General features: G+C 38.9%; 1 protein-coding gene across 1 annotated transcript in view; it reads left to right on the top strand.

Annotated features, from left to right (window-relative positions):
- Positions 1–20,706, top strand: part of LOC106870719 (hypoxia-inducible factor 1-alpha inhibitor) — a 40,325-nt gene that overhangs the window by 7,449 nt on the left and 12,170 nt on the right. The window contains exons 2-3 of the mRNA XM_014916887.2: positions 14,998–15,242; positions 19,613–19,764. Coding sequence (XP_014772373.1) covers positions 14,998–15,242; positions 19,613–19,764 — 397 coding nt within the window. The remainder of the gene's footprint in view (positions 1–14,997; positions 15,243–19,612; positions 19,765–20,706) is intronic.

Here is a 20,706-nt window from a genome sequence, read left to right as displayed (position 1 = left end):
AATTTACTCGGCCTGAGTCAACAGCTTTTGGTTTGCGTGGTGTTGATAAGGATATATTCACCTGGATGTGATGCTAGCAAGGTAACTTTACTCGCTGAAAGAATTGAATTTAGCACTATATTGCCGCTGGTATTAATGGTGAAATTTACAGATCTGTTGATATCCAGGTTGATACGTATGTGTCGGCCACACAATGCAGTCTCACTGATAAAATACAAACTGATGTCCTTTGTCCTGTATGCCGATACCTTCATGGTCTTCACTGTTTTTACCATCTTGGTTGCACGACAGATCAGATTTTAAAAGCAAAAACTGCCGATGCATTTCGCATGGACGTTTATAAAATGTATTAAAACCAATGGTTTAGAAAACAAAGTGGAAAACTCTTTATCAGTAATATTTTTTGTGCATGGCAAAAATTTTGAAGAAAGCATTTTTTTCAACATGATCATGCATTATCTTTTCCTTTTAATTGTTTCGGTGATTGGTCTGGGGGCATTGCCGACCAAATTCACCGCAGTACTTGGTATTATCTGATTCTTTCACCCGTACGATTTTCACTAAGAAATAATCCCCCCCAAAACTCGGATTTCCAATGATTCCGGGATATGGGGGTCCCCTTTTTTTTCCGAACAAAAATAAGGAGTTTGCAGCAGGATACTTGATTCCACGCAAAAAATCCGAGTTTTTTTTTTTCTTTAGTGAAAATCGTGCGGGTGAATGGATCAAAATTTACCCTTATTTTTTTTAAAACTTTGGTACTTGTTCTATCGGTCTCTTTCGCCGAAACCTGTAAGTTACGAGGACGTAAACAACCAACACTGGTTGTCTAACAGTAGGCGTGAGGCAAAGACACACACACACACATATGTACATATATATGACGGCTTCCACACAGTTTCTGTGTACTTCATTCACCCACAAGGAATTGGTCAGGCCGGGGATACAATAGAAGACACTTGCCCAAGTTGCCGTGCAATGGGATTGAAACCGAAACCACCTGGATGTAAATCGAACTTCTTAACCGTTCAACCAGATAGAGTTCATTTCTTTAATGCAAATTATATTTTAAAAAATCGCGGCAAAACAAATACATGAATAGTTTTATAAATAAATTCTTATTTTCTCGTTGTCCAATTGTAGAAAAGTGTGGGAAATATAATTCGAACAAACTGGTTTGACTCCCATTTAATTGTGAATATAAATAATGTGGTTTTCACCGCTCGGTGCGAAGTGAAGTATTGTGTGTTGGCTGTCGAGAAATGTTGGCAATCCTATATCATCGTTGGTTCTCATATTACTCTGGATACAGGTAGAAGGAAAATAATGGTTTCAAATTTTGCCACAAGGGCAGCAATTTGGGGGAGGGGATGAGTCGATTACATCGACCACAGTGCGAAACTGGTACTTAATTTATCGACCCCGAAGGATGAAAGGCAAAGTCGATCTCGGCGGAATTTGAACTTGGAACATAAGAACGGACGAAATACCGTTAAGCATTTTGTCCGGTGTACTAACGATTCTGCCAGCTTGCCGCCTTAAGTAGCAGAAAAAACAAGTTTATAGCAAGGTTTACCATGACACAGGCACAAATGCAGTATGTAAAATCTAGTGTGTCGATAGCGGCCATTGGGAGCGGGTTTCAGCAGTGCCGTCTTCAAGGTTTGGGCACACACAATATTTGTCCGGATGTTTTACTGGCCTAGGGTCCCATTTCTGACTAATACATGCTGTGGTTTGCTGTTAGTAAAATAATATTTGTGTGTGTGTGTGTGTATATATATATATATATATATATATATATATAAATTTAGTAAATGGAGTAAAACGCATATGTTAACTGAATACTTTTATTTCCAACATATGTTTCGAAGATTACAATTTATACTTTCCATAAGAATAGGTGATGTTGATAAGAATGTAATCTTTTCTTCAGGGAAATGCATGGGAACCAGCTTAATTATTAACTAAGACAAAAAAATACGTTTATTTATCTGCAGGCGTGGCCGTGTGGTAAGAAGTTTCCTTCCCAACCACACCTTTCCGGGTTCAGTCCCACTGCCTGGTACCTTGGGCAAGTGTCTTTTACTATAACTTCAGGCCGACCAAAGTCTTGTGAGTGGATTTGATAGAAGGAAACTGAAAAAGCCCGTTGTGTGTGTATGTCCCCGTAATTTAGCGGTTCAGCAAAAGAGACCACTAGAATAAGTCCTCAGGTTAATTAGTTCGACTAAAATTCTTCAAAGCGGTGCTCCAGCATGACCGAACAAGATAGTATAGTTTAAGGGTGTTACAGGGATTAGAAACAACTAAAGGACCGCTGCAATAAGTGTGAATCTGAGAGGGGAATATGTTGAACAAAATCATAATTAACTGATCCTCCTGTATTTTCTTTTGCCCAAAGCCAGGAACTTTACAGCACCCCCTCGTATATATATATATATATATATATATAAAATCTGTGTGTGTGCGTGTCAGATATCACGGGCTTAAATCGAGTTACCTGTAACTTCTATTACAGGAGGCGCTCAAAGCCATTAGATTCTAGATACTTATTAGTTCAGCGAACTCATGCTTGGGCAGCATTGGTCAAAGTGTCCAGTAAGATTACTGCACATGCAGCTTCAATTTCTTCCCGAAGGGTCCTCAGTGTAGCCAGTTACCTGCGATACATGACATCCTTTAGGGCGCCCCATAAGTGATAGTCTGTAAGTCAGGAGAATATGTGAGAAAATCAACTGCTTCATCTCTTCATCTTATCCACTGTATTTGCAAATGCTTATCCAGGTAAGCTCGCACGTCTCAACAGTAGTGTGGCGTTGCACCGTCATGTTGTAAAGAAAAAAGTTCTTCATTTCCACGAAGTGCATGTATGGCAGGTAAAATGGACGTGTGTAGCATGTCTCGGTATACTTGGCAAGTAAAAGTACTTTCAAAGAAAATCGATTCTATTAAATCTCTTGATGGCACTCCACACCAAACACTGATCTCCAGTAAATTTACTGGACTGCTTTGCCCACATATCAAAATAGAAAAAAAGGCAAAAAAATGTTAAAGGTAACTTGTAATCACATGATGTCTGAAGAAATTTAGTATTAAAATATTTCTACACGTTTTTCTTTCTCTGAAGTATGTATATATTCCTTTTTGTCGGCCTTCCCCCACACACGTATGCATGTATATACACGTGTGTGTGTGTGTTATTTAGTTTTATTTCAAGATCTCTTGCCAATAAAGAGCCGGATTCTAACATAGATCCAAAGCTCCTTCATTGAAATTTCAACATCAACAGGGTATTTTTAATTTGTCATGAATGATTTATCGCAAATGTGTGTGTGTGTGTACATGAATGCAATTGTATGTGAACAAACGAACAAAACTGAGATAATTGAATGGAAATTAAACTTTCACCCGACAGTTAAAACCCAGTTATAATTAATACTACAAATAATTTAGAAGACGAAGGGTATGGATTTGGATTGCAAGAATCGAAATGCGATTGAGAAAATGCCGACATTCTGAGTTCAAATCTCAACTGATACCAACTTTATATTCTTTCTTCCCGGGGGTCGATAAAATGAAGTGTCAATCAAGTACTGGGGGATGTTGAGTTAATCGATTTCCAATCTATATCAACATGCATTGGATTAATGTGGTTGGTACGGTAGAATCCCAACGCCCACGCCCAACCTGTTGGATTCTGACGACATTTGAAGTGACATCTATTGACGTACACTACCATCTGTTATATCAATATTATCTATTTTAACATTTTTATATTACTACCAACACGGTACCTTCGAACGACAGGTGGGCGACCTGAATCACCCTTTGGAATACACTGCCGTTTTACATTACAGTTATCCTCTCCCTCCATCCCTCTGTCCTTGAAAACTGACTTAGTAAAAGAGATGAGTCAATACGAAAAACAAAAATGTGTTCTGTATGGGATACTTTTCCTTATTTTAGCCTTTCGTTCCCTATGAGGTATAGGCCCCCAACGATTTTCCTCCACTGGGTTGATTTTTCTGCTTCTCTCCAGTTGGATCCCTGTTTTTTCAACTCTTCATCTGTGTCCCATCTCCCTGAAGTCAAACCTTTCCCTCTCAGGTCTTGTTCGTTTTGAATTATCATCTATGCCCTTTGACTTTGCTTTTTTCGTTTTCTATGTAGAGGCGTTCGCTTTACACAAATTCATTTTTACGTTTGAAAAGAGGTTGTCCATATTAGTTTAGCACCTATCTTTTGATCTGTTCAGTGTTGAATGCCCTACTAAGGGATCGGTTGCCCTCAAATGACATAAACTCTCGGGAGTCATTTAAGGCACAAAAGCTACCACACCGCAACAAGGACTGGACCTGGTGGTGAACTGTATGTTAGACTTTTATTTTTCCCCAAATCAATTTATTCCACCTTTGAACAAAAACCAATATACCACGTAAAAAAACCCATTGGTGTTGTTGCTTGTACCTGTAAAAAGCTCCCAGTACATTCTGTAAAGTGGTTGGCATTAACAAGGACAACCAAGCCAAAACAACTATGGCACCTGGCCTTGTCAGTTCCTGTTAGGTCGTCTAACCTATGCCAGCATGGAAAACGGACGTTAAATGTTGTTGATGATGATGAATTGTTTAAACTCAGTAATTACCATCTATACTCACTATAATCAGTATTTCTATATAGTCTGCTACCAACTAGTCATCAATTCCTAGTCTCCTTTGTTGTGTCCATTGGTGCTGAAAGGATTTGTGGGACCGCACTGTCACCATTCCTTTCTTGAGTCCATTTACATAGCCAGTTCCTTGAAGAAATCGGCTCCACTACTTTCGTATGTGAATAACAAAGTCGACCTCGATAGGATTTGAACTCAGGACGCAAGAAATAAGTCATATTGTTAACATTGTATTAATCACATTTAATTGGAAATATTCGTTGTTTAGCCATAGGCCAGCAGACAGACCTATGACTAAATGACATTTGAATGCTTTATGAGTTCCATCTTGTTACGTTCTGAACTCAAATTCTTTCAAGTGACGAAAGAAGCACTGTTGTTGTTGCTCTTTAGTCCTTGATTGGCCAGTACTCCAACCATGACAGTCCCATCTTTTATTTCAGAAACTCATTGGGTATCTAAATTATCCGAATGTATCCGTTCCTCATTTTTAAGATAGCAGTGTGTGATTTGAGGGAGAATTAGCTAATACTTCTAGCAGATGGAGTGGTTGATTGGCAGAATCGTTATTTAGTTACAGCACAGTTCAAATCTGATTATAATTAACTTTGATTTTCATTCTTTGTGGGGTGATGGAAGGGTCGATAAATACAGAACTAGTGACGATTTGAACTGTTACACCGTCCCTCTCACCTCACGAGTAGTAGCTATTTTCGACGACAGAGTCTCGCTTCTTCAAGAGACAGACGTCGCAGGGTAACGTCCGCTTCAACCCAGACAGCAGACTCGTTGTGACACCTGAGAGCGCTTGTGTACTTTTCCAGCTTTGGACAGCGGAGTCACATGCGCTCTCATCGCTGAGAACACAGGCTTTGTCATCGTTGGACACCGATGGACTACCGACACACCTTCCCTCTAAAATCTGTGGCCTTGAACAAATATTATATAAGATATCGCGACCGGAGAAAATAGAAGGTTGCGTTATGATGGTTAAGACGCATACTTTTATATATACAAACGGGCGAGAGTCTTTCGATGATCTCAGTTGGCAAAGACAAACATGTTAACAAAGTTACTATTAGATATGTGGCATAACGCGATGGGGTCGTGATATTCGATTCCTGACAGATGTGCACCTTTACCAGCAGTGTTTTCCCTTAACTGGTTGGGATAGTGGAGGGCTTCGACGGCAGAATTTAGCGCTTAAGTCTCCTTTGACAGAGACTGTAGAATTTTGAAATAGCTCAGGTACAGTTGGCGGTAATTGATTATGCGAGGGATAAATCGTCTGGTTTAGGAGGCCTGCTGTGCGACCTTGCCAAACTTGTTCTCTCTTATCTTGGCAGACGTCCATCACAACTTGCAGCAAACTTTGGAACATTCCTAGCTATGATTGCTGGAGAGTGATGACGCTGCTGATAACGGATGCGAACAAGCAGAGCATCATCGACAAATTTCGCGACAACCTGTTTCCAAGCACTGCAGTCAAATGTACTGAACGCAGATTTGTGTGAGGCGATCACGAACAGGGTGATGCTTATAGTCGGGTGTCTCCGTGTTTTTCTCCTTGTTTTCTCCGTATTCTTTCTGTTGAAGAGCGTAGTTCGAAACGTTAAAGACTTTCTGTATTCCCGAGCGTTAAACTAATACATCCATTTGTTGTTTACACCACATGTCCTCGTCTGTTGTTTATTTCGTAAATTCTCTCATATATGTAGACCTGCGCTATTCTTGGCAGATCTATCCACAACAACCAACACCTCGTGCTTAGAAAGGAAAAGGATGAGTTATAAATCTGATTTCGTTGGGGCTCCGATACACTGGGATTAATCCTAAGTTTTAGATTGGATCGGGCACAGGTACTGGGCGGCTGTTCTCAGTGCAGGCAGTTTAGATCCTATTTTCAGATGCTGGATCGCTTTGAAGTTTGCTGCAAGATATAACAGATGCCATCTGTTCGCTGGTCAGACTAAACTGTCATCTATTATAACCGTTTCAATCACGCATTCGGTCTGTCAAGGCTGTCCGGTGTTCTCGTCTCCCCCGCCCCCCCAACCATATCCCTGCTCTCCGTTATCAGGGCGGAGGTGGCTGTTCGCAAGTGCGAGCTCCGTGAGTCAGAGTAACTTCCAGCGCCCAGCGCATCTCCCTCCGGGGATGCACCTTTTCCATTTTGTCTGCTGGGATCATGAGGTGGTCTGATTTACACGAAATTGTACGTTTCGCTCCTTAATGTAAAGTTACTCCATATATACACATATGCCTGGGTAATTATAGCAGAACAAACATACCAAAGGATACTTGGTTTGGGCCACACCCTTATTTGGATAGAAACTAGAATGAGATTACGACCAGAGTGGCCAATCTAATCCATAATTGGTCTGAGAGGAACCAATCCATGAAAGGTCGAACAGAAATACCGAACCCATTCATTTTATTTATTTTGTATTCCATCACTGTTTATTGCTAGTTTTTTTTCTTGTAACATAACCCTCTCTTTCACACACTATCCCCTCCTTCCAAATATTTATTTTGATAAGACCTTGCAAGTGAAAAGATGTCAACTGCACGACATTAATACCGTATTATCTTCCCTCCATTTTGTACAAGCCAGGCATTTTAATTTCATAAAAACAAAACACCGTCTCGTCGTGTGTCGGAGGTCAGTGTGAGTCAATTTAATCTTTTCTCTTTCTGTGACTAGCCGGAATTTCAATGAGAAACATCTCTCTAACAACAGCAACAACAAACAATAACAATGATTTGCTTTCCTTGTCATACAGGATGACATGACAGGAACAAATTAAAAAAAAAAAAGAAAAGAAATCCGGGTGAGACTAGTTTAAAAAAAAATTGAGCATAAAAGAACAATAGTTAACAAAAAGAATTAAGAACCGCCATGAGATTGAATAATACCTTTACTATTTAAAGCATGGGTACATTGAGTTGCTACCCGAGGATCGCACGTGTCTAGAAATCCAATGCTATTTTGCGTTTGCTTTGGTTTACTGTCAATAAATACTGCAGGCAGGCTTCAGTATATTGCCTTGCCAGAAGGCCTTATAATGCATTCAAGACGGTGCTACTGCCAAGGACATTCTCTCTCCCATCTGTATTCTACGGTCTACATGTACATATGATTATAATTATAATTATTTACATAAAAGACCAGCAAAACTGGAGACGGGAGGTACAAGTCAATTTAGTCAACTCTAGTACTTGTTTGACTGGTATGTAGTTTACTTTATCGAAATTCCTCCCTTTCTGTCCTCCCCCCCGCTCACTCAATGTGCACGGGGTATCTCCTCTGTTTTCCGTCTTGTTCTATCGATAACACCTGAAAAAATGTGTCGGCTGCGTCGGCAGCGAAGAAAACGGCGGAGAATTGCCAAAGAAAATGACTTAAAGACGTTTGAATGAAAGAATGTTGTGGAGAAAAAGGCTTGGATTGGAAATGTAAAGAGCCGGAACAATATCTTAATATTGTGTCTGATTCTCGACTAATTTCTGGCATATATTCTTGCGTCTACACAAGGTCAGAAATTATGGGGTGGGGACTCGATAATATCGAATCACTCCAAGAGTAGTACCTGTTTTATCAACTAGCGCGGAATTTGAACTCAAGGCAAATGGTGTAGCTAAAATGTGTGGCAAAGGGGGTTGCCCCTCCCACCACTGAGCCCCAAACCTTTGCAGTATTTTACAGCAGACCCAAAAGTGCTGTCCTCTTAAAAGCGTCGCCCGGAGCAGCCTGCCTCTTCCCGCCCCGGCTACTGCTCAAAACCACATATTTTGGATGTTAGTATAGAGCAGTGTTTCTTAACCATTTTATCTTTTAATTCGTGAACCCCTTTCATTACTCTTTTATTCTGGTGGACTCCCACAACCATTTGATGCTTAAAAACTTGTTTCATACTGTGTGGTAAGTAACTTGCTTACTAACCACATGGTTCCGGGTTCAGTCCCACTGCGTGGCACTTTGGGCAAGTGTCTTCTACTATAGGCTCAGGTCGACCAAAGCCTTGTGAGTGGATTTGGTAGACGGAAACTGAAAGAAGCCCGTCGTATGTATGTATATATATATATATATGTTTGTGTGTCTGTGTTTGTCCCCCTAACATCGCTTGACAACCGATGCTGGTGTGTTTACGTCCCCGTAACATAGCGATTCGGCAAAAAAGACCGATAGAATAAGTACTAGGCTTACAAAGAATAAGTCCTGGGGTCGATTTGCTCGACTAAAGGCGGTGCTCCAGCATGGCCACAGTTAAATGATTGAAACAACTAAAAGAGATATGTCTTTCAAAATTCCTATTTTGTTTCACTAGTGTCGGTTGAACAATGTAAAACGTGAGAGAAAGAAACCTAACTGTTTCTTGCAATACATACATCTAAAGCAAAATTTGTTCATGGGCCCTTAAAAGATTACAGTGGTCCCAGTTTACTATTTTGCTTGCGTAGATCCTTCAAAATTTTATATGGACCCCAGTTGAGAATCACAGGTATAGGCGATTCGATCAAGTGATACTTACTTTTAACGTTCCCCGATGCATGAAAGGTAAAATCTTCCCTGCTGTAAATTTGAACTTGGTAACAGATGTAACTAAATTAAAGATTGAACCGCAAGTTATTTTGTCCGTTCGTTATTACCAATTCTATTAACCACTGCCCTTCCGTGCGGACCACTGGAGTTGGCTACTACGCGGTTGTTCGACTTACTGGAAAGATCGCCTTTAAATTACATCCTGCTATCTTTAAAATAGGTCATATTGGATAATTTAGTGGTAGATAGACACTGTCTGATGAAATAGACTGTGGGGTGAGGGAGAATCACGATAAGAGCAGATAAAAGCTAATCGATAACATCCCATTAATCAACGAGGGAGTCTCCATGTAGCCAGTACTCCTGCTAGATGTAGCAGTCAAATACCCTTCAGTTTTTACTTTTATTGTTAAAAAAAAAATAATAAAGGCAAATTTGATTTCAGCGGGGTTTTAACTCAGGAATTCAGTCCAATAATAATAACCCTTTCTGCTATAGGTACAAAGCCTGAAATTTTGGGAAGGGGCTTTGTCGATTACACCGACCCCAGTGCTCAAATGGTACTTATTTTATCGACTCTTAAGGGATGAAAGGCAGAGTTCGACCTCGGCGAAATTTGAACTCAGAACTTTAAAACGAACGAAATACCCCTAAGTACCGCGTGCTAACGACACTGCCAGTTCGCCACCTAATAATAATAATAATAATAATAATGATAATGATAATGATAATGATAATGATGATGATAATAATCGGCCATTTCAGTTAGGGAATAAGTCGACCCTGTACTCAACTGATGCTTGTTTTATCGACCCCCCGACTCGAAGAAAAATAAAAACAAAATGGGGCACGTAGAATAGCAATCAGATTGGAAATTAAAGTAGAATTACGATATATATATATATATATAGCGGGAGGTAAAGAATATGCACACCACCCGTTTTTTGGCGAACCCTAACCCTAAATACCGGGTGTGCATATTCTTTACGGATTTGGTAGATGGCGACTGAAAGAATCCCGTTGTATGTATGTGTGTCTGTGTTTATCTCCGTCGCCGTCGCTTGACAACCGATGCTACTGTGCCTATATCCCCGTATCTTAGTGGTTCAGCACAGGGATCCAATACAAGTATTAGGTTTACAAAGAATAAGTTCTGGGGTCGATTTCTTCGACTAAAAAAACCCTTTAAGGCGATGCCGTAGCATGGCCTCAGTAAAATATATATATAAACGCACCCACATATATGTATGTTAACACACACACACACACACATACACATATATCCATACCGTTAATTTTGGGTATTATTTTACCGAATAACAATAGAATATTTATTGAATTCTAAAAGTAGATTCGAAATCATATACACACACACTTATTTATAAACGTGGTAGATATTGTGTCGTTTAAGCCAAGCAGAAATGTTAAACAAAAAGGGAAATCCTGTTTAGACGTTTTTTTTTACAAACAGCTGTAAATGAAATGTCTACGTGACTAAAGACACACATCTTGTTGGCAACGGTGAGCTGAACTTTTCTCTCGTAAAGCGCAGTTTCTTGGCTTTTATTTATTTATACTTTGCTTTCTCTCCCTTCCCTCGCTCCTTCTGTTTCTTCCCCCTCCACCAGACGACCCTCCCCTCTTTTTCTTTCTGTTTTCTTCTTTCTAGTCTCACTTTCTCTTATATTACCCATCCTCTCTTTCTCTGTACCTACTCCCCTCTCTCCCTCTCTTTCCCTAGCAGTGTTCGTGTTGTCTTCTCCCCCCTCTCTCCCTCTCTTTCCCTCGCAGTGTTCGTGTTGTCTTCTCCCCCCTCCCTCCCTTTATCTTGTACTGTGAAGAACACCTGAGATAGGTGTCGGCGAGGAAGAAGGTGTTGAAGTTAGTCACGTGCTGGTTTCAGTAAAGAATTGCCACAGATATATAAGCTTATGGAAGTTTGAGTAGGGAAAGAAAGTAATGGGCGGGGAGTGGGGTTGCGGGCAAAGAGGGTAGAATAGCAATATGATCTATAAATAAACAGAAAACGTTCCTTTAATCATGTTTTTCTTTCTATATTTTATCGTCTGTCAATATCATGTCATTCCTAATCTCACTTCAGAATTCTATATAAGTAACAGGCTTCCACCTCCTAAAACATTTCCAGTCGAAAACACAATTCATTTCTATAACCTGTCTCTCTTTCTTCGCCTCTGTGTGTGTGTGTGTGTGTGTGTGTGTATTATATGTATATTTTCTCTTTATTCTTTTTATTATTCTAATTTTTATATATTTCTTTTTATTTATTTATGTTTTTCAATGTGATTTCCTTCACACTTCATCAACAGTTGTAAATCAATTGTATGTATGTATATATATATATATTTATATATTTACTTGTTTCAGTCATTTGACTGCGGCTTTGCTGGGGCAATGCTTTGAAGGGCTTTAGTTGGACAAATCGACCACAGGACTTATTTTTTAAGCCTGGTACTTATTCTATTGGGCTCTTTTGCTGAACCGCTACGTTATGGGGATGTAAACACAGCAACATTGGTTGTCAAATGGTGGTGACACACACACACACACACATACACACACACACACACACACACACAGATATACATACATACATACATACAGACAGACAGACAGATACAATGGGCTTCAAATTCACTCAGAAGGCTTTGATCAGTTTGAGACTTTAGTAGAAGTCACTTGCCCAAAGTGTCATGCAGTAGGACTGAACCTGGAACCATGTGATTGGGAAGTATGCTATGTTAACTCTGTGTGTGTGTGTGTGTGTGTGTTCAGCCTGGTCGTTTGAAAATGTCAGAACCTTATTTATACACACAAACACATTGGCACTTCAGTTGTTTTATGAAAGTTCACTATTAAATTACAGACTCCTTGGTTCATTATAAATCTTTATCTCATTCATTATGAGTTGCCAACCTAATATTTTTGACCTACTTAGTTCCAGTTCTTCATTTTTCTCCACATTTATTTTAGTTATACAAACTCCAACCAAGGAAACACAAACCTTTTAATGCATATAGTTGTTTTGTTTTTTCCTTTTCTCTATACCGAACTTCTGTTTGGGGTAAACTCAGCAACTAATCTACTTTTCAGAACTATTTTTTTCTTATGTTCTATTTTGTTTATGCTGTTTCTTGAAGAATTTCACTGCCCACATGGGTGAGTAATGGAAGAGACTTGTAGAAATGACTTCATCTTGAAACTTGCTAACAACTTGTTTACAAGATCAGTCTTTGAAATTCTTCACTCATTTATCTAAATTACTCCCACCCTTTTGTTTTTGATCTTGTTCCTATTATTCCTATCAAACTTTTTTTTTGTCTTTGAGATTTAGATTATTATTAACCTCCATCCAGATGTTAGCACTCCGTCAGTATATATATAGCAGATCTTCATCAGCAGAAATCTGCAGTTGATTGACCTGCTAGAAAGAAAGAGGAGCCAAATCTCTCTCAAATTACATTCTTCTTTATTCTTCATTCCTAGCCAGTTCTGTTGTGTTACACATTGATCTAGCCATTGGTGAAATGGTTTTTGTAGCATATTAATTTTTCAATGTGAAGAGGTTGCTAGCTTTACACTCAAACCATCTCCATTTCTGGAGAAAAGAAACAATAGTCCTCTACTCCACAGTGCAACATTATCATTATTATCAACAGCATTGTTTTAACATTTATTTTTCCATGCTTGTATGGCCTGGGCATAGTTTATTGAAGCAACCTGTTGCCAGCTCTTACTTGTCTCTAAGTACAATAATACATCGCTGTGGTAGATATATTGTTGCAGGCTCCATTGTCCATTTTGGCATGGTTTCTATGGCTGGATGCCCTTCCTAACACCAACCACTCCACAGAGTGTACTGGGTGCTTTCTATGTGGCACCAGCATCAGTGCTGCTTTTTCTTACAGGTCTGCTGATAGCATAAGTGGCTCACTTGTTAGCTGGTTTATTACCACAATGGCTACCACCAAAAACGCCACCATCACCAAACACCAAGTGCTTGGCGATTACACCATCATCATAAGCACACTATCCATCACACCTGTCCCAGGTAAACTCCAAAATAGAACATACAAATAAGTATAACTGCAGCATCAAATACCTTAATAGGCCATCACACACTTGAATAGGATGTACACAATCCACTAGATTCAGAGGGAAGACTGATACAATGCAACTGAGTTCCATTTGCTCTAATCACTGTGGTCCCTATCAGAACATACTGATACACAATCAGAATAACTGTAAGGTTGCAAGTGCTGTTAGAAATAGCAGTAAAGTTTCCCTCAAGTCATACCCTATGGTTTTAGGAAAAAAGTATGTCAGAGAATTTGGCCATCATAAAAGGCACCCAGTACACTGAGAGTACAGCTGTGGAAACCAAACCAAAACAGACTGGAACCTGGTGCAGCTCTCTGGCTTACAAGCTCCAGTCAAGTCATCTAACCCATGCAGGTGTGGAAAACGGACGTTAAATGATGATGATGTAAAAAGGATAGAAGATAGTCATGGCTGGAACACATTCATAGGTCTGCTTGACTAGGACATATAAAAAAAAAAGTTCCAAAGTGGTTGAGTATTCCACAGATATGTGTACCTTTATCATAACCCTCAAGTAGAGTCAGCATAAAGAGTGTATGACAGTGGTTTTCCTTTGAATTCTTTTATCTTTTATTTGTTTCAGTCATTAGACTGTGGCCATGCTGGGGCACTACCTTGAAGAACTTTTAGTCGAATGAATCAACTCTAGTACTGACTATTTTTTCATAAAGCCTGGTACTTAATTCTATCAGTCTCTTTTTGCCAAACCAATAAGTTACAGGGACATAAACATACCGACACTGGTTGTCAAGTAGTGGTGGGGAGGACAAACGCATACACAAAGATACACACACACACACACAATGGCTTTCTTTCAGTTTTCGTCTACCAAATCCACTCACAAGGCTTTGACCAGCCCAAAGCTGTAGTAGATGACACTTGCCCAAGGTACCATGCAGTGGGACTGAACCCAGAACCATGTGGTTGGGAAGCAAACTTCTTACCACACAACCCATCCAACTGACTTCTGAACAGTTTCTATCTAATTTCAGTCATAAGGCTTTGTTTGATCTGAGGCTGCTGGTAGATAACACTTGGGCCAAGGCAATACACACTGGAATTGAACCTAGTTATGTTGTGATTGGCAAGTGAATTTCTTAAGCATTCCTTCAGCTGTGCAGTACTGAACACTGGTTGTAGGTTCTAGTGAGCTGACTAATGCAACTTAAATTGGTTAGATATTTATTGCACTTTGTATGTGTGTGTTTGACCTTAGGCAAGTTGTACTTGGAGAAAGAGAAAGAGTTAGGGGAAGAGAGAGAGAGAGCGAGATTGACTAACTTCCCCTTGACACACTTCCAATACAAGATTATGTTTTTGAAAATGTTTCAGGTAATCAGTGTGTCCTAATTTTGGAAGCACACACATCAATATTTATGAGCTGATTATTTTAGAGGCAAATGTTGCAAACCAAGAAGTCAGTCTCTTGAAAGTAAAACCCACAATGCAGGTTCAATTCTTTGTCAAAGCAATTTCGTCTCACTTACCCTATGATATCCATGTGAAAGGCATAAATGTCACAATTTCAAATTTCTTGTCTACTACAAAATTAAAGTTGTGCTCAGTCACAAAAAAATTAAAATTGTTTTAAATATTTAAAAAAAAACTGCGATAGACCAACTGAATTAATGTCTACTTTTGTCTTTTCTTTTTTTTTATTCAGCAACCAGTTGTCTTAACAGGATCTGATCTTGTAGACTCTGCTCTTCATTGGAACTTAGACTATTTGTCAGACAACATGGCTAATACACAATTCACAGTCTATCAATCAGACAATAATTATTTCAAATATTATGAATCTAGAAAAATTCCACAACAGAAAGATTTTGTCCCACCTACAATTCAGATGCAAATGTCATTCTCAGAGTTTGTAGAGAAATTAAAAGAGGCACAATGTTCAAAAAAACAGTAAGTATTTGACTTCATTGGTGACGTTCAAAATATTTTGTAAATGCTCTATATTTTCTTTAAAAAGCATTTTTCACTGTTTTACTCCAGTTTTCCATGCTTGATGCAGTGGGTTTGTTTGTTGTTTTTATATCTTTATGTCCTGAATTCTTTCTAATGTAAGTACAAGGTCAGCACTTTTGAAAGGAGAGGAGATTGCAGTACTGAACTAGTACTTATTTTTGACCCTGGAAAGATGAAAGGCAAAGAAAACCATGGTGGAATTTGAACTTAAAGATGTAAAGAGCTGGAAGAAATGCCACTAAGCATTTTGTCTGGCATGCTAATGATTCTACTAGTTGCTGCCCTTCTTAATTAAAAATAAATGGATCTCTGTTGGGTTTTACAATGAATATTCAGACCAACTGAACCACCTGTTCATTAAATTAGCTAGTAAGTGACTGAGAATTCACTCACAAAGCTTACCCAAGAATACCACACAGTGAGATTGAAACCACAACCTTGTGATTGCGAAACAAACTGCTTAACCCTTTGGCCATACTGCATGCCCCCCCCCCCTGCTAACCACTCAACCAGAAAATAAGATTGAAATCTGTTTTTGTTTGTATTAGTCAGGTAAATTGGAGCAGTCATAGTTGTGTGCCTTGTTCAGGGGTTACCATGTGATGAATATAAGATCTGAACCTGTGACCATATATAGTCAGGAGTGGAGCACATTAACTTCACAGAATTGTTCCTCTTGGGATGGGGTGATGGAATTTAGAAAAACTCTATTGCACTGAAGAAATGTTTCCTTTTATATGATGCATATCTAGATAGGATTGATGAGTTTCATAACCTGAAATGGTATAGTCCATGTCAGTGTATTATGGTAGAGTCCATTCTTTCCACGCTGTACATATGTCTTGTAGGATTTCAACTCAATACTGTAAAATATGTCAATGATAATATCTTTGTGCTGCTTCCAAAATTGTGCTGTACCATCAAATAGTACAAGGGAGTCTTAACATGGACCTTTGATTTATAACTAGAAACCAGCCAATCTACTTCCAAGAAGTTTTGCATCTACCAAAATTTCACTCTCAAGACTTGTCCATGATATATAGTGGGATCAAACACGAGACCTTGAACCTATTAGAAACAGCAGCCATCTCTCCCTGACATTCTTACAAAAAGAAGTAATGTTAAAAAGGAAATACTGTGATTCTAGATACACTATATAACTAAAACTAAGATGAAGTAGTCATTGCTGAATTGCACTTGATCATATATCTGCTCAGTTGGGGCTGACCTGGTGCTAAATAGCAACAATAGCACAAATAACAAACCTAAGTATCAAGGACATAATGCTTTAGCAGTGACACAAGCTATAGACATTTCCACAAGTCAAGAACCTCTTTACAAACTTTGGGCCAAGGATCAGCAACTTCTCCAGCAACATTGCACTGTAAAAGATTATTTGTTCCACACACGATATTGAGATTATATGGATTTTATCACATTTCTAGGTAATTTGACATCAGGAAGATGTCACTGATCCACAACACCACTCTCTTTTGAAAACACAAGGATTGCATATAGGGTTCAAGCTCGCTCACTTTCCATGAACATGGTAATGCTCGCAAACACATCTTTATGGAAAGCATGATACATGTGCAAAATGTTGACTCATTGGGTATGAAAAGCACCCAAATTTACCAGCCTGTCTGTCATTCGTTTCCTGAACACAGCAAGCATGCTAAGACTGACTCGAAATCAGAGGGAGCAAGCCATTGGACGTTTCCATGCTGGTCAACATCCATGGGTCATTGCTAATGACCAAAAACTGCAGTATTTGGACAATTGAGTGGCTGAGGAAATGACACAGTGCCACAAACAGCTCGGATGATCGTCCATGCAGTGGCTGACTGAGGGTTACAACAGCACTTCAAGATCACCACCTGCAGTGACAGCACTTATAGGACAAATTCTGGAGGGCAATGGAATCAGCTAGGCAGATCATAGGGACTCACCACAGACCCATTTGTGCAGAGACAGTTTGCCGCCGGCTGAGACCTTTCAATCTGTCTTGTTGACGTCTGGCTAGGGGCCCCATCCTCACAGATCATCATTGACAGGCACATCTGCAGTGGGCTCAGAAACGTCAGAACTGGCAATATCAGCCTTGGAGGACTGTAGTCTTCTCTGACGAAAGTTGATATAGCATTTATATGGCAGGTGGCAGAGCTAGGGCTTGGAGAAGAAGGGGTGAACGTCATGCCGATGGCTGTGTGATGAAGAGAAACTCATGGAGAGGACAGAGCATCATGGTATGGGGCAAAATTGCACTCAACCAGAAACTTGGGTGGGTGGTCTTCCAAAACATTGGCCAAGGCTAGGGCAATGGAGTAATTGCTGCTCGCTATATTGACCAAGTGTTGAGACCTCATATTGTGCCATACTTTGTCCGTCATTGGAATCACATGTTCCAACATGAGAACACACATGCCTATACTGCCAGGTTGACAACAGACTTCCTCCAATGGCACAACATCCAGACACTGTCACAGCCTTCCCTAAGTCCAGACTTGAACCCCTTAGGGCACTTGTGGAACGAAATCCAAAGACAGCTAAATGACATCCGTCCAAGACAAGACTGACAACTGTGGCACAACTCATTGCAAGTTTTAACAGAGTGTGGGCTGCTGTCCTCATGGCCTTCATCAATCATTTGGTGCATTCAATGTACAGAAGGTGCCTGGTGGTAATCAATGCTAATGGTGGTCACACAAGATATTGAGTTCATCCCTTTGGATCCAGGACACTCCATCATCGCGTGACACCATGTGACGTCAATCGTGTTTCAGGAAATGACATTTTATCATTAGGAAAGAACAGTTTCTTAATTAGCAATCTTCAATCAATACTATGACTGTCTGTTAATAAACTGGTTTCTATCTAGTATGTGTACGGCGTTTCTTTTGTGGCTCAGTATATACTATTCATGGTCTATGTGAATATTATATCTTACATATAAAAATAACCACCATCACCACCTACCACATATCCATCACTGGCAATGTTTGTGTAAGCAAAAATTACATCATGATATAATGGACTATCGCAAAAACCATCAATTTCTCAATGGCCTGCTAATGTTTCAAATTTAAAACATTTTTTAGAAAAGGCCAAAGATCACGGACAATAACCAAATAACATTTTAGGCCACTGGTTCTCAACTGTTTTTTTTTGCCTGTGGACCTGTTTGATTCTTATTTTACTATGCTGAACTCCTACAGACATTTGAAGTTTAAAAAGATCCCATTATATGTTTATTATTAAATATTATTAGCAATTGTATGAAAGAAATTATTAAAATATTTTGTATATTGTAGAAGTATAATTGATTTATTGCATATGAATTTTAACAACAAAATCTTATATGGACCCCAAAGGGCCATGTGGACCCTAGTTGAGAGCCCCTGATTTAGACACTTTTGCTGAGTGGCAACCTGCTTACAAACTGTTTTCAGCATTGATTTGGCCTGAGATACAGCTTTTTGGCAGTGACACACTTTATACAAGCACACATTGGTTACATGGCATCCTTGTAATTCAATCTGTTGTAATTCTTTATTTGATGTGTAATGTATAATGGAATTCTGAAGTATGGTGTGAGTTCAATGTATCTTTGCTCTGCAACTCACAACCAAGAATAGAAGATATGCTGATAGAATCATCATCACCATCATCATTTTAATGTCCACTTTTCCATGCTTGCGCGAATCAGACAGTTTATTGAGACAGATTTTCTATAGCCATTTACTCTTTCCATTGCCAGCCCTCACCTGTTTCTGAACCAGATAATATTTTCCCCATGACCATTACATGTTTATGCAAAATATTGGAAATGAATGACACTGGTTGTACGGCAATGACACACATTCATAATTATCATGTGATGTCAAAAAAGGAGACACACACACACACACACACACTAAATGTCTTTCAATTTCAATCTACGAAATTCACCCACAAGGCTTTGGATGAACCAGAGCTATAGTAGAAGACACTTGCAGCAGGGTTGGACCCCAAACCATGTAGCTGAGAAGTAGACACCATGCAACCATACTTGCACTATATGTTGAAAGAATGGATTAGGAAAACTGGATATAAGCTGAGATATTTTAGAGGTTGCTGCCAGAGAAGAAAGAGAAAGAGAAACGAGAAAAAAAATGGTGTTAAATAGTTTGTTTACCAAAGAAATAATCCAAGAGAAGCATGCCAGCTTTCAAAATATAATTTCTATTTTATTAATATTATATTTTTGTTAATGTAATTGTGTGGTTATTAATAGAAGATTGTTGTGTCTGTTTATTGAATTATTCCAGCTGGTTATATCTGCAGCAACCTCTAACAGAAGGGGTTGGAGATAAAATTGTTCAAGACTTTGTCTCTTTCAACTGGCGGTGGATTTCTATGCAACAGAAAGAAAATAACTGGGGCCCATTATCTTCAAATTTGCTTTTGGTTGGAATGGCAGGTAAGTTGATGTTGAGAGGTTGAGCCTTTAAGTAGCTTGTACTTGAGAATTTACTGTGGAAATATATCAATATTAACAGGGCAGGTATCTAAATGCTTTCGCAAATAAACGTACTTCATTTTAGAAGCTTCAGGAAAGCAATAAGGTGATGTGCAAGCACTCTGTTCTGACTGCACTGTGTCCAATAGCAGAAATAGCTGTAAGCAATAAAGTTCATTCATAATTCTTGTTCCCTTGTCATTTATTTAATTACAATAATAAGAAAGTTAGTTTATTAAGAAAACTATTTTTACAGTAGAATTGAACACTTCATAATCACAGACTGCAATCTAGTTTCAGTTTTTGGTTGCAGCTATTTCATTTACATGTTAGGTAATGGATGAAAGACACAAAATCACATTTCTCTTCCCCTCTAACTCTGAAGCATTGTGTCAGTATCTTTATCTTTCGTTTGCTTGCATCATTGGAATGTGGCCATGCTGGGGCAACACCTAGAAGTGTTCAGTCAAACAAATTGACACCAGTACTTATTTTTTAAAACCTGGTACTTGTCCTATCTGTACTTGGCCATACTGCCAAGTTACAGAGATGTAAACAAACCAACACCTGAAATAGCAACACACATGCAGTTATATATACATATATATATATATCAGACGGGACCTTGATGAATGCCATGAGGCAGGAAAGTATACTAGTCCTTATATATTTAATACTCTATATTTCATATATTCAATAGGACATTCAATACTTCATTTCATTTTACTATCTATATTATATATTCCATATTCTATATCCCACATTAATTTTATAAGAATATAAATAAAACATAAAAAACAGACAAAGTTGGAACTCTTTTAAATAATATATTCCTCTATACACGATCATACAGAACCCTTTTTTTATATTTTTTTATTTTTATTCACACACACACACACACAC

Source organism: Octopus bimaculoides, chromosome 17 (genome assembly GCF_001194135.2).
Source record: "Octopus bimaculoides isolate UCB-OBI-ISO-001 chromosome 17, ASM119413v2, whole genome shotgun sequence".
In the NCBI taxonomy this organism is placed as follows: domain Eukaryota; kingdom Metazoa; phylum Mollusca; class Cephalopoda; order Octopoda; family Octopodidae; genus Octopus; species Octopus bimaculoides.
This window is presented reverse-complemented; position numbering and strand designations above follow the sequence as displayed.